The sequence below is a fragment of the Poecilia reticulata genome, chromosome 15, assembly GCF_904066995.2.
Source record: "Poecilia reticulata chromosome 15, P_reticulata-male-v2, whole genome shotgun sequence".
In the NCBI taxonomy this organism is placed as follows: Eukaryota; Metazoa; Chordata; class Actinopteri; order Cyprinodontiformes; family Poeciliidae; genus Poecilia; species Poecilia reticulata.
Genome location: NC_088844.1, coordinates 20766084 through 20779712, shown reverse-complemented (window position 1 = coordinate 20779712; position 13629 = coordinate 20766084). Strand labels below are relative to the sequence as shown.

The following is a 13629-nucleotide window of genomic DNA, read 5'->3' as shown; positions in this document are numbered from 1 at the left end:
TGGCTTTATTTATTTTAAAACCTAAAAACAGAAATAAAGTTATTGTTCTTTAAAAATAATAAATTTCCTACATTAGACATTTTTAAAATGTATGTTATCTTTTTTTTTTTTCTTCCAAAAACAGTTGTAGCTCTTATGGAGTCTTAATTAGGCAGATTAATTGGTATAAAGGTTGAAAACTGCTGATCTAAACTGACATGCTGGATAAAGAAGACTATTCATCAAAGAAACACTTAACAGGCCTTCTGGAGAACCTGCAGGGAGTCGTGCTATATTGTGAAATACGGTGGTGGCAGCATCATGCTGTGAAGGTGTTTTCTTAAAGCAGAGACAGGGAAGCTGGTCAGAGATAGAAATAAATGCAGGGCAATCCTAGAAGAATAAAATGTTTAACAATCTGGCAAGACCTGAACATTTCCGTTCACATTCAATCTGACCAAACTTGAGCTGTTTGCAAATATTTCCATTTCTTGATGTGCATAGCTGCTAATGCATGCAACCCTCTTCAGATATTTATCTGTAAAAGTATTTGAAATCCTTTCCCTCCCATTTCACAATAACTCGCTACTTGATTTTGCATCCCATAAACTCCAAATGAAACGCAGCAAAAAGCGTGGCTGCAACGTGAAAACGTTCCTTAAGGTTTGAGGGGCGTGGACACTTTTATTCACTCACGTTTCAATTTCTTTGTAAATGGGTTCAGGAAGGTTGAGCTGGCTGAGGGTCTTCCACTCCTCTGACGTGCAGATGCTGTGATAGGACAGCTTTTCCATCGTCACTCTGTAGATGCATTCAGAGTGTCGGATCCTGTGGTACATCTGCAGAGAGACAGCGGCGAGACCGCAGAGCGGGAATCGCTCTTTAAAATGTCAACACACACGCTGAACACTCGAGAGCAGTAAATGACACAGAAACCCTGAGCATGATGTGAAACTCTTCATGCGTCACTGCTGTAATTTCACTAAAAGAGGGCTTTTTCCCCCGGCCTCCCTCCACATCTGGTTTGTGTCCCTGTCCCCCCGCGCAGACAAACGGGCGGTGGAAGCAGCCAGGTACAGGCGCCCGGGCCCCGCGTAAATCACTGCGAATCAGGAGCCGGCCAAAGTTACGTTTCCTAGAGACGTGGGGCATAAATCACAGCCAAACATAAATCCTGTCATTGGACGGATGCGAGAGAGCGCTCGTCTTCAAATATTAACATCCCGCATCAATTTTAAAACCAATTTTGTGACGCCGTTCCCTGCGTAAGCATGTCGCACGGAGCCGACAGCGACTCAGGTCCCACGGTGAGCGGACGCTTTGACAGACAGACCACACAATGCAGGAGCTGGGAGTTTAGCGTTGTTCATGAAAGAGATAATCGTCACTTTTTATCCATATTTCGAGGTAATGGACACTACAAATAGAAACTGCAGTCTTGATTGTGGAGGGAAATTACAATTGCACAATAGCACGTAAGCTGCAACAAACATGAAGAGTGGAGAACGCTGAGGGTCAGCTGACAACCACCACCGATCTGGACCGTCACAGATTATTGTACTGCTCATCGTTTATTGTGAAAATTTTCTTATCATGATAAGAATTTTTCTTTCATCATCGTCACGATAAATTTTAATTAATGGTGTTAAAGAAAAAACAAAACTAGCAGTATTATCAGAAATGTTTTTACTATTTTCCCCACTATTGTTAAATAGTAAATCAGTAAATTTAAAAATATGATTAAATAAAATTGCTGTGTGCAGTTTAGTGATATAAATCTCACTTTTTAAATATGTGGCATCCTGAAAAATGGGAATATTTTTTGAGAACGATATTTGTGTGTGCTGTGCCATGCATTTACAGTCATACAGTTACCTACAAAAAGAAGTTTTAAATAGTTTTTTTTTTTTTTACCATAATTTTTATCGTTATCGCAATAGTACCACAAAATATTGCCATAAAATTTTAAGTCCATATCTCCCACCCCTTTAAGAGATTTTTAGGTATTCCATCAAAAACATTTAAGCTTGTGTTGTGTGGGATACTCACATTTGCACAGTGTAAGGCCAGAGCACAAAAGACAGCAAACATCTTAAAGTTGTTCTCATCGGTTTTAGTGAAGGCACTTCCGCTTAGCTTGTTCACCATCTGCACCACGCCGATAACGGTCCCCCTGCTCACAATGGGCATGCACAGGATGTTCCGCGTGGTGTAGCCAGTTTTGAGGTCTACCTCTCTACCGGAGAGCACATGCACAGAGAGAAGGCCTTTAACTCTATGTTGCTTACAGGTTTTAGACAAGTGGGTTTTGTTTGTGACTCTAACACATTCCAACTTGTTAGAATACAATAACAACTTAATGATATTTAAACAATGAGACGATAAAGAGAGCAGTGATTTACCGGTTGAACCGTGGGTCTGCATAGGCATCTGGGATATTTAAGACTTCCCCTGTCCGAGCTACTTGGCCAGCTATTCCTTTGTCTATGGAAAACCTGCAGAGGCACGAGATGGGAGAGAGGAAGCATTTATTGGATAAACGTTATGTTAAAGAGCCAGATATGAACAAATATGATGATATTCCACAGTAAAGTCTCTGAATGCAGTATTGATATATTCAATATATTTTACAGAGATTTTATGTGACAGAGCAACACAAATATACTGGATAAATGTAAAGAGGAAAATGAATTTATCATTTTTAATTTTTTTTTTTTTTGCACACTTAATTTCATGCATAGTGGTCACTACAATGGACAGCTATCTAAAAGCCATTTTCTTTTGTTTCTTGTGGATTTTTATGTTTAAATGCACACAGACCACTGACGTGGACACTAATGCATCATAAAATACACTACCAACTATTGGCCATCAGCTGCAAATTCAAGAAATTATTTTTGTTAAATCCAATATGGCCGACAGACAGAAAAGCATTCCAACCGACCCGGTCCCTCCTTCTACTGTAGACGACTCTTGCAGGTAAAAAAAATATTGTGACATCAGAAACCCTAGAGAACTATACTACTGATGTATTTTTCAAATAACTACTTCGTATTTGGAGAAAATTACAATTGATCCCCTAAAAAATAAATAAATAAATATTTTTTTTTTTTTTACAAAATGTTTTTCTTATCTTTTTTAATGTCTCAAGAAAATAAAAAACATTTTTTTGAAAAAAAATCCTGACACAAAGGATCATATTTCATGCACGAAAGGGTTAAGGGTGAATTTAATATTTAAATTTTGACTAGACCATTAACCACACCAAAAGTACATTAAAGTTTGTGGTTGTGGTGTTAATATTTTTACAATACTGCAAAAACACAAAATCTTGTCTGGTGTTTCTGGCCTAGTTTCTAGTGTAAATATCTGACTGCACTTGAAATAACTCAAATCTAACATGTAAGTTACTTTCAACAAGGTGAAGGAGTTGTTTTAAGTCAATAATTAATTTATTAATAATTCCTGACGGAAAAAAAAAATACTAGTTATAAGTGAAATAATCTGCCAGTGGAACAAGTGGAACATTTTATAACTTATAATATGAGAAAAATGCTTAGTAAGATTTTGTGTTTTTGCAGCGTGTTGGTCAAAAACAGAATCACCCCACAAACACATTAATCTTTGTGGTTGCAATGTTAATATTTATGAAGTCACTGTTTTCTCACTTGCTTTTACCACAAAACACTAGTGATTTAAGTGCAGGAATCTGTCTTTCAACATATCTAAAACATAAAAATACAAATCTGAAAACCACTTCAGAGTTAGAGTATAGAATGAAAAGGTTATAAACCTTATTTCTTTTGTTTTCCTAAACACAGGTTTGCCTTCCTTCTCCTCCCCGATGTCGAACAGGTCAGAGTACAGTTCTTTGTTGCTGTGATCTACCTGGAAGAGCGCACATCTGTCTGCATTCACCAGGTTTTTTGCATATATCTGTAAAGCAAAAGAAGTGGTGCATCATTTTACAGATGGTTAAGCCAACAACGAATCATCAGTTTAGTTTTAGTGACTAACACACTACTGGTTTAATCTTTGTTGGCAGAAATTAAACAAACTGGTTATTCAAAGTTGATCATTTTACAGTTTCAATCTGATGACACCCAAGCAACAATTTCAGCCAGATGAGGTGTTAGAAAAAGAACACCCCTAAAAATAATTATATGTTATTGGTTATAAATATTTTTACACAGTCAATTTCCCTAATATAGCTGTAAAGAAAAACTGATAAAGCATAAGTCAGACTCACCATAATATGTTCAAGTAGAGAATCTATTGCCACAATGTTATCAAAGTATGTTCTGTGCAAAAAGGAAACAACACATCGAGATGTTTTAACAAACAGAAAGACTTCCACATTAAAATTGTAAACGCTACAATCCTCCTTAAGCTAATCCACATTTTGTTGTGTTGTAGCCACAAATTTCAGAGCTTTTTATTAGGATTTCAAGTGACACACCAACATTGGTGTATTAGCACAAAAAAAATACACACCACTTGGATTTTTTATTTATTTTAATTTGCAAAGACAAAATAATTTTTTACAGTCATGATTGACTTTGTGTTGGCCTGTCACATAAAAATCTACCAAATATACACAAGTCATATACACAAGTTTGTGGTTGTAATGTAACAAAATGTGGAAGAGTTTCAGGAGTATTAATATGTTTGCAGTGCACTATGAGCTTGTTAAAATATAATTATTACTCCTACTGCGTGAACACAATGTTTATTTAGGACTTGTGTTGTTGTGAATGCAGTTAAATCGCTGCCACACATGAAGGCATTTCCAAATTTTAGGATCATGGTGAAAAAACAAACTTCACAGCTTTTCAGTAGCTTTCATTGAGAGTTACAGGAGCAGATCTCAGTGCAGCTCTTACTTTGACACATCTAGTAGGAAGTCATTAAGCTCAGTCTGTTTGGCAAGGCCTCTGCACATCTAATAAAGAAAAATAGGTCAGGATCAGACACACAGATGTATGAAGAACTTTTTCTTTTCGTTTCTCAAAACACATCCAGCGCGTTCTGTAAGCGAAGCGGTTCACTGTCTACAAACAGGCTCGCGGGCCGTCTTCTCGTGTCTGTAACAACGGAGCGTGTCGGCAGCAAGCAGCGCTTCAGCGCTAACCGAGGCTCAGAGGTCCACTGTGGCCAGAGCTGCAGTGGGACGCCGCTCCTCTGGGGTTCTATGTTATCTTTTTCATAAAACATAATGACGTCTCAGGGGAGATGTTTGTTGAACGCATGGTCTTGTTGATTGGACTGGGCACACTGACAACCCGGTTCCTGTACACAGTGGATTTCCCCAGTGCAGAACCAGAACAAACAATGTCATCCAGAAGCATAATAAACGGTAGGGTACACCTTGTTGCCAGAGGCTCAGGAGGAGAACTGCAGCACATCTGTTAGAGGGGGCAAGCTCAAATTCAGATCAGGTCTGTATGCAGGCATGCCTACCTGTACTTGATGAATGGCAACAGATGCCCAAGCTAAATTTGCTGTTGCAACCTGCAAAAAAAAAGAAAAAAAAAAGAAGGTAAACTTAGTTTTAAAGTTCTGGAGACAGAAAATCAATAAATTCAAGCCACCTAGACACATTTTGACATTTTTTAAAACAGTCACAGTCAAGCTAGTTCTCTCACAAATTCAGTGCAGCTCTGCATACTCAGCTAAAATCCTACAAAAAAGCATCACATGCTTGCTGTTCTGGTTTCTGCTTACAGAGCTTTAATGTTTCGCAGATTTATTTGGAAAAACAAACAAACTGCATGCAACCTGTGCAGCTGCAAAGGTAGTGGAAAAAGGTACTCCCATCAGGATGTGGTGTAAATGAGTCTCTGCTTCATTGTGAGAGCTATAAAACCAACAGGATGAAGTGGCAAGAAGTCAAATCAAACTCAAACATGTTAATCTAGCCTGAATGGGTATAAGATATGATATGATTCTGTTTTATTACCTTTTATTACCTTAAAAACGTTTTATCTTTCTAAAAATCTTAAAACTTTCAGCAACAGCTTGGATATTAAGCTGTGAAACACAATAAAGCAGTCTAATTATCTCAGAAAGTTATAAATATTTGCAATAGACGTCTAGCAAAAGCTGTCAGTATTTAAAGCAGCGTCTTTACGTTGCTCTTGGCTTCAGCCCTTTTCTACTAGGATCTTGAGCACATTTCAAGTCACCCTGCTTGAGCCTTATTTAAAAAGTTGCAGGTGTGCTTGTTCTGATTTGGGCTGACCTCTTGGTGTCTTAGGTTGAAAGGCTCCCTGCCCCAGTGCCGATGCAGCTCCAGGATGGCGATGAGGTCCCCAATGGCAGTGAGGACGGGGAGACACAGGACAGAGTGAACATGGATCCCTGAGTCCTGCCCTGTGCCGTCTGGAAATCGCTCGTCCTGCAAATGCAGAGAGACCCGTCCAAACGTCTACCCAACGAAACTGCATGTGTGTTACAACAGTGTATCATAGGAAAGCCTACAGCCATGCACAAAAATGTGACTTGCATTGTACATTCAACTGTTTGGGTTGTTTGATTGACTTGTTTGCTGAGATTTGTTTAGACTGGTGGATTTTCCATCACAGTAGATCTCTGTTGATATTTTCTTCTGGAATCTGTTTTAGAAATGTTCCTGTTCAGACCGACTTCAAGCTGGAAAAGTCCCTGGTTTGTCAAATTCTGTTCTCTAATCAAAACAGGCAAATTAGCCTGGAAGTCGCAATGAAAGGAAATATAGACATCATGTTTTCTTCCTATGGTGCAAAAATATTCATAACCTCTGAAACGTTTTTTACAAATTTTGTCACTTTGCAACCACAAACTTGATTATTTATTATTAGGATTTAATGTGATGGACCATCACAAAAAAGTGGATAATTGTGAAGAAGAAGAAGTTAGTTTTCAAAGAAGAAAAATCATTCATGCATTTGTATTCAGCCCCTCAGCAGCTTGGAAATGGAAAAAATGTGCTCCTTCATCTTTGAAAAAACTAGCCAAAGCTCAGTCAGGCTGCATGAAGAACGTTTAGAAAGCACTATTTTTAAATCTTGTTATTGATTCTCAGATGGATTTGGGACTGAATTTGATCTAAACCATGTTTAGCAGCCTCCAACGGGTTTTCTTCCAAGACCTTGATGCTGCCACTACCGTGTTTCATAGTGGAGACTGTATTTTCAGGGTGATGTGCATTGTTGGTTTTATCAAACGGTTCAAATTTTGATGTCATCTGATGCGCACAACTACACGGTTTGTCGCAAACTGTGAATGGGACTTTGATGGCTTTCTTTCAATAACAAACATCTTCTTGTCACTCAGATTTGTAGAGTCCATGACTAACGGTTATCACTTTCAAAGATTCCTCTTATTGATCTATTAATGTCTGCAGCTTCTTGGTTTCTCCTCTGATTAAATCTCTTGAAGACGTTTGAAACCCTTGGTGCTCACCTTGCTGCTCTATGGTCTTTATGGTGCATATGGAAAAAAAAACTTACATTTCATCTCACTTCACAATTTTGCACTACTTTATTTTGGTCTGTTACATAAAATCTCTGCAAAGTATATAGAAATTGTTTCTTATAATGTGACAAAATACATAAAAAGCGTATTTGTAAGGTTCTGCAAACAGTTCAGTGATTAAACTATCAATATTGTCAAATTCTGATTAGTGTGACCTCATTCTGGTTTAAAGAGAGCTGTCGTACCCCAATGATGTCCTCCACTAGCAGTGTTTTGCGAGTCTTGGCAACGTAAGCGGCAATGGTTGTCCCGTATGAGATGGGGCCAGACGGGACGAGGCTTGGACGGCCATCCTTGGCCCCCCTTGGAGTGTATAAACATAAACTCTGTTAAGAAAAAAAAAGGAAAAGTAACAATAGATGATGAGAAACATACAGAGAAAGTAAAGGTAACTTTAATGAGTAAATTCAATCAACTCACATTGTTGCATTCTCCCAAGAAATAAAGTGCAAAACTATCAGCTTTTGTTGCTGCGGAGACAAGACACACATGTGCTTAGATGCAGCTTACTACAGCAGTTAACATTCGCAGACATTTTCTCCAAAGATTAAGGACAAGGCGTAGACAAAAAGCATAACAAGGAGGCAGCTGCAATCGAATCGTCTAACAATGGCCAACATAGCAACAAGTGTACTCTGACCGAGGCTTTCACTGCCTTCCAGTTCATCTCATTCCCAGCCCTCCTCTCCAGTCCCATTTCACACTCAGATATAGGTCATGTTATCATACAATGTGACATCAGAGAGGCGGCTGCAGCACACAATACTCAGATTATCAGGAAGTTAATGAGTGATTTGCTTTGGGTGAACTGGCATATTTAGTTCACTCGGAAATATTTAATCACTATTGTGTGTTTCTCTCTGTTAGGGATAAAGTGGTTTACCCTGCACATATCTCAGCCACTGACCAAGCTATTTTTGTCCTTTTCCACATATACTTTAGGTTTTTAATAATCTAGTTAATACCACAGTTATGATCTGGCACAGCAAACAGAACAGTGAATCTGTCAATGTTTTCTTTAGACAGACGTGACTCTTGTTTACCTCACGTAATAGATGTTATCTGAAGTCTTCACTGAGTGTGACTTTAATCTTAAAAAGCATATTTCATCATATTTTAGACAATGCAGACATCACCTGCATTTTTGCCTTTGAGTAAGAATGCAGGTCATCTCTGCAGCAGAAACTACCCGAATGCTTCCTGAATTTTTGTTTTTTATCTGAACTTTTGTCAGAAGTGGTCATAGAAGGTCTTTAAATCTCTGTTGAGAGTACTGGACAGCTAGGTCTCATTGCTACTGCTCCGAGATATCATTTCTCTCTCCTCCGTCTCACTGGACAAGTCGAAGTATAAATCTTTGCCATATTAGCTTACTTTCCAGCTGGAACTTGGCGATCACTACTGTCATCCTGGGTGGCCATCATGTTTATGCACTGATGCCCAGACTTCATGTTCCATACATAATGCTGGTTTCTTTCCTTAAAGCTAAATATTTATTGACTCTGGAGGAGGAAATAAATGTAAGTATCATGTTTTACAAGTCTGAACACAACTAAAAAGGAAAAGATGTTAGGAAAAATATGAAATATGGACTTTAATGGCTTCTCCTGAGTTATTTTTAATCATAAAAATCCCCCTCTGGTATTCTGAGTGTTTGACCCCAAGTTCATTGAGAGATGTTTATCCAGGAATTTGTCATAAACACGCAGATTTTTTTCCATCAGAAAAAAAAATCTAGCTGTTCTCTGTGACATTTTGTTGTTGCATTTGTGTAATAAGGTTTAGTATGTATTTATATGCTTTTACCTGTTTTGATTATGTTGGACAACTCATAGAGCAGGAGTTTGTTGTCTCCTCCAGTGTCCAGCCGCTGCTCCATGAAGCTGTTCAGTTCATACACCACACCCTGCATGTTTGTGTCCTGGTACTGCTGGACACAACACAAAACATTAAAAAAATGGAAACAACTTGCACTTTGTGGCATATATTGATTTATACACTTCATAGAAAAGGGAGATACTTTTTTTTTAAACTGAGAGAAAGAACATTATCTTTTTGCCATTGACCAAAATATTCTCCTCCACGACTCGATGACATTCCCTCTCACTGCTGCGTTTTAGCTTAGAGATCCCCAGTGGCTCCAGAGAAGGTCATAACACCCACAGTTCTGACTGGAGTCCTGACAAGCCTTGCTGCAGAGCCTCAGCTTTAAAACCGTCACCGTGCAAAAAGACAAACCTCCGGCCCTTTTTACGAGGCCAAAGAGATGTCTATTTCTGCGCCTGCAGAGAGGGTGAGGACAGGACAGCAGGGAGAGTGGTGCACTAGAAAGCATCCCCAACGGGACTCTTTCTGCCCTCCCACATCCTGTTTGCGCAGACGTATGGATGACGCACTGAGGGGTTGAGGGGACCTCATTTATTTTCCTGTGTCATAAGTTTATTCTACAGAGGTGGACGGCTCAGATCCCCGGATGTGACCGGGAAAAGGTGCGAGTTTAGGTGTGACACTGGGGAGAGGTCTTCAGAGGAATAAAATAAAGGATAAAAAGAACAGTATGTACAGCTATTTGTTTCATAAAGAAAAGAAAAAGTGGAATATGCTCATTTTGTTTCACAGCAGAGTAGCTGACTGCTCAGGCTATCAGGTGTTCATTGTGTTCATCAGAGAGGCAGCCTGGGGGAACAAACTGTCTCTGTGGGGTCTGGTTTTTGCAAATGGCACTCTGTAGTGCCAACCTAAAGATAAAAGTTTAACAGTTTGTGTCCAGGATGTGTGGGGTCTACAGAGAGGTTAGCCGCCCCTTTTTCTGAATATAGACCCACACAAGTCTTGGATGTAATAATTTAATTTAATAAGTAAGTTAGGTTTAGGTATAATACAAAAACTTACCCTGCTGACTTCTTTAGTCGATGTGTCATCTATAAAGACAAGACAAAAATGTTAACAAGCTGAGTGTTTAAATATGTTACTTAATCGTGTGATTTATTTATCTTTTATCTGTTTAACTGGTGTAATCTATGTATAAATCAACCAAAATAAAATGTACCAACAGTTATTTAACTATAATTTTCTGTCTCACATACAATTTCCGCAAATTTTCAAACAATTGGCAATGTTTCCGAAAAACAGCAGCAACCAAAAAACAATCTACAAATATTGACAATTTAGCTGAAAACACTTTTGAGCATTCTGTGAGGCCCAGGTTTCTTAACCTCTTCAATTTGGGAGAGACAACAGACAATTCCATTTCTGGACGGCAAATGTGTTGACACAGTAAATGGCTACAAAAGTTTTGGCCTTTTTGCACATTTTTGCCAACAGTGCCTATAAACATGCAGGGTGGTGTACTAAAGTGAATTTCTGTCATTTAAACTAAGACAAACTCAAATTTCCAAGATGTTTGAAGCAAAACTTCAAAACAGCTCACACCATTTTGCAAGATGTAGTCATTTAAATCACGAATATTAGACACCTGTGTTGCTAAACACAATAATCACCTTAAACTACCAGAACATTTTGTTTTAGATGTTAGAGATTTGCTCTGGATTGGAAGTTTCTCTGAGCTGCTGTTAGCTCGACCTCTCTTTAAAATTGTTTTCTCTTATTTTCCAGGCAGGGTTTGCTCCTACTGTTGTACTTAATGTAAAACCCATTACAGCTCAATGCTCAAAACAAGCATCCTTCAACAGAATTATTAATCTATGCCATTCAGGTCTTTCTCATATACAGTTGTTACAGTTGCCAGTTTCTTATAGTTTCATCTAATAATCCTAATAAATGTTTATCCTAATCAAAATTCTAACAGTTCAAGCTGTTTTCTGAATTAAAAATCTCTGAAGCTGAACATTTACGTGTCTTGACTATTTGAAATCTGGGTGTGTGCTTTTCTGCAAATTAGCACAATGATAGATTGCAGTGAGCTGACAGCACAGGCTGTAAATAAGCAAAAGCATATGTGGTCCTCCCAACAGTAGTAGAACTGAAACATTTTGAACAAAACCAAAAAGTGTGGAGTTGCTATACGACAAAAAATATACCCAACCAGATTTTATTACGAATTTCACGCACTATGTAGCTACACAAATCAAGATTGTCATCTTGTGTCTCTGTCGACGGAGATAAAGCTCTGACTTCATCAGTTTAATTCACTGTATGAAAGTGATTTTGTAAAATTTGAGAATGTTTCACAGTCGCAATCAGCTGATCAAGCACTTTTAACTTTTTTTTTAAACAATTAAACCACAATTAGTTTTTACGGAGTCCTCCAGGGGACATGAGGAATTTTTTTTCTTTTAAGTTCCCTCGCAAAACTTTTGCGTTCCCTCGCAAAAGGTTTTGCATTCCTTCGCAAAACTTTTGAGTCCCCTCGCAAAAGGTTTTGCGTTCACTCGCAATAATCTACTGATCAGTTCATGCGGCATAATTGATACTGCAAGCCATTTTTACGGTGGCCGCCGTACTTTCTGCTTTAATACAAGCTTATGTAAGGTTTTTCCATGGACTATTGAGTTATTATCGCGGGGTAATAAGTCATCTGATTGTGTCTCTGTTGTGTTCGTAGTCTGAATGGTTTAAAGGGCTGCTTTCAGTGCCGTTCCATCTTAGCCTTAACAAACATGCAGTAAGTGAATCGATTTTCAATCAGTTTTTTGCACCAAAGCGTTAATAATAATAATCACGTTTTATTATTATAAAACACAGCAAACTAATGGTGGTAGAGGGCAACACTGGGTTAACTCGGGGAATCTCATCTGTCCCTGTATCAATCAACTCCAAACCTCTTCTTTGTTCTGTCACAATTATCGATTTATTTAATTTTGATGATCATGCTCCAAACTTTGCGAGGACTGACCACCCCGTTCATCCGCTTCCTCATACACGCAAAGCCAGCAGCCAGTAACCTTCCCATTCATACTTGATGACAGTCACGCCCACATCGACACGCCCACCACCAGGTGTCAAAGCTGCTGCTCCTGTCATATCAATAATTACTTATTTAATTCATATGGCTCTTAAAGAGCCTCAGTGAAAACGTGTTTATTATTATTAACTCTTTGGTGCAAAAACTGATTGAAAATCGATTTATTTACTGCATGTTTATGTCTGTTAAGGCTAAGATGGAACGGCACTGAAAGCAGCCCTTTAAACCATTCAGACTACGAACACAACAGACACAATCAGATGGCCTATTACCCCGCGATAATAACTCAATAGTCCATGGAAAAACCTTACATAAGCTTGTATTAAAGCAGAAAGTACGGCGGCCACCGTAAAAATGACTTACAGCATCAATTATGCCGCATGAACTGATCAGTAGATTATTGCGAGGGAACGCAAAAGTTTTGCGAGGGAACGCAAAAGAAGAAAAAATTCCCCATGTCCCCTGGAGGGCTCCATACATTTTGGTGACAATTTTTAATTACATTTTTTCAAAATATATGCTACAGAAAAAAAAAATCAAGACAATGAACAAAAATAAATAATTTATTCTTGTTTTTCTTAAAATAAATACTTTTATGGTTAAAACTGACATAATGGGGGTTAAAAGTTTGGTAAAGTTGTGAACTGAAATTATGTCATCCATAATGCACATTTTGAAAAAAATAAAAATAGAAAATCTAAAATGTATTTCTAAAGCCTTTAAAAGTTCTGAGTTATTTTTTTGCATTGAAGGCAAAAAAGGGAAAATGTATAAGTTAATGTATAAAACTGAAAGAAACTAATACAAAAAATGTTTATATTAACTGAATCATTTACAATCTACGTAAAATTGTAAATGCCACACATTCCAAAAAAATTTTAAGAAGAAAAAATTATAAGCAAACACGTTCTGTTAAACAATTCACCTGAAATGAAATATACACAAAATACCTTGGCTCATATACTCAGGAAGTATTCAATAAACTCAAATCTTAGTCTCCTAGAATATGTATTTAAAAGGTGTTAGCTAGCTCATTATCTCTCAGTTTTGATATGACTAATTGATAATTCAGCTGCTTTTTTGTTGTTTTTCCACAATTCAAGCTAATCATGTGCGAACAAATCTTACAGAAACTAGTTTTTCTCATGCTTCAGAAACTAGGAGATTTACTTTAAAGCCATTTCTTGATGCCTGCTGTTTCATGTTCACCC

The 13629-nt window shown here is 37.9% G+C and overlaps 1 protein-coding gene and 1 long non-coding RNA gene across 9 annotated transcripts in view; one reads left to right on the top strand and one right to left on the bottom strand.

Annotated features, from left to right (window-relative positions):
• The window catches only part of LOC145555013 (uncharacterized), a 273441-nt gene that overhangs the window by 152188 nt on the left and 107624 nt on the right, over nt 1-13629 (top strand). The window lies entirely within an intron of this gene.
• Nucleotides 1-13629, bottom strand: part of pde10a (phosphodiesterase 10A) — an 83440-nt gene that overhangs the window by 9509 nt on the left and 60302 nt on the right. For 5 of the 8 annotated variants that reach the window (XM_017309053.2, XM_008429944.3, XM_008429947.3 and 2 more), the window contains 12 exons: nt 10387-10415; nt 9301-9424; nt 7915-7964; nt 7680-7820; nt 6221-6376; nt 5440-5490; nt 4863-4921; nt 4229-4280; nt 3773-3915; nt 2382-2474; nt 2029-2215; nt 676-818 (listed from right to left, as the gene is read on the bottom strand). In XM_017309053.2, the coding sequence (XP_017164542.1) occupies nt 676-818; nt 2029-2215; nt 2382-2474; nt 3773-3915; nt 4229-4280; nt 4863-4921; nt 5440-5490; nt 6221-6376; nt 7680-7820; nt 7915-7964; nt 9301-9424; nt 10387-10415 (1228 nt within the window). Of the gene's footprint in view, nt 1-675; nt 819-2028; nt 2216-2381; nt 2475-3772; nt 3916-4228; nt 4281-4862; nt 4922-5439; nt 5491-6220; nt 6377-7679; nt 7821-7914; nt 7965-8868; nt 8997-9300; nt 9425-10386; nt 10416-13629 lie in introns of those variants that run through there. The other 3 variants (XM_008429948.3, XM_081616214.1, XM_008429953.3) reach the window with 2 other exon arrangements.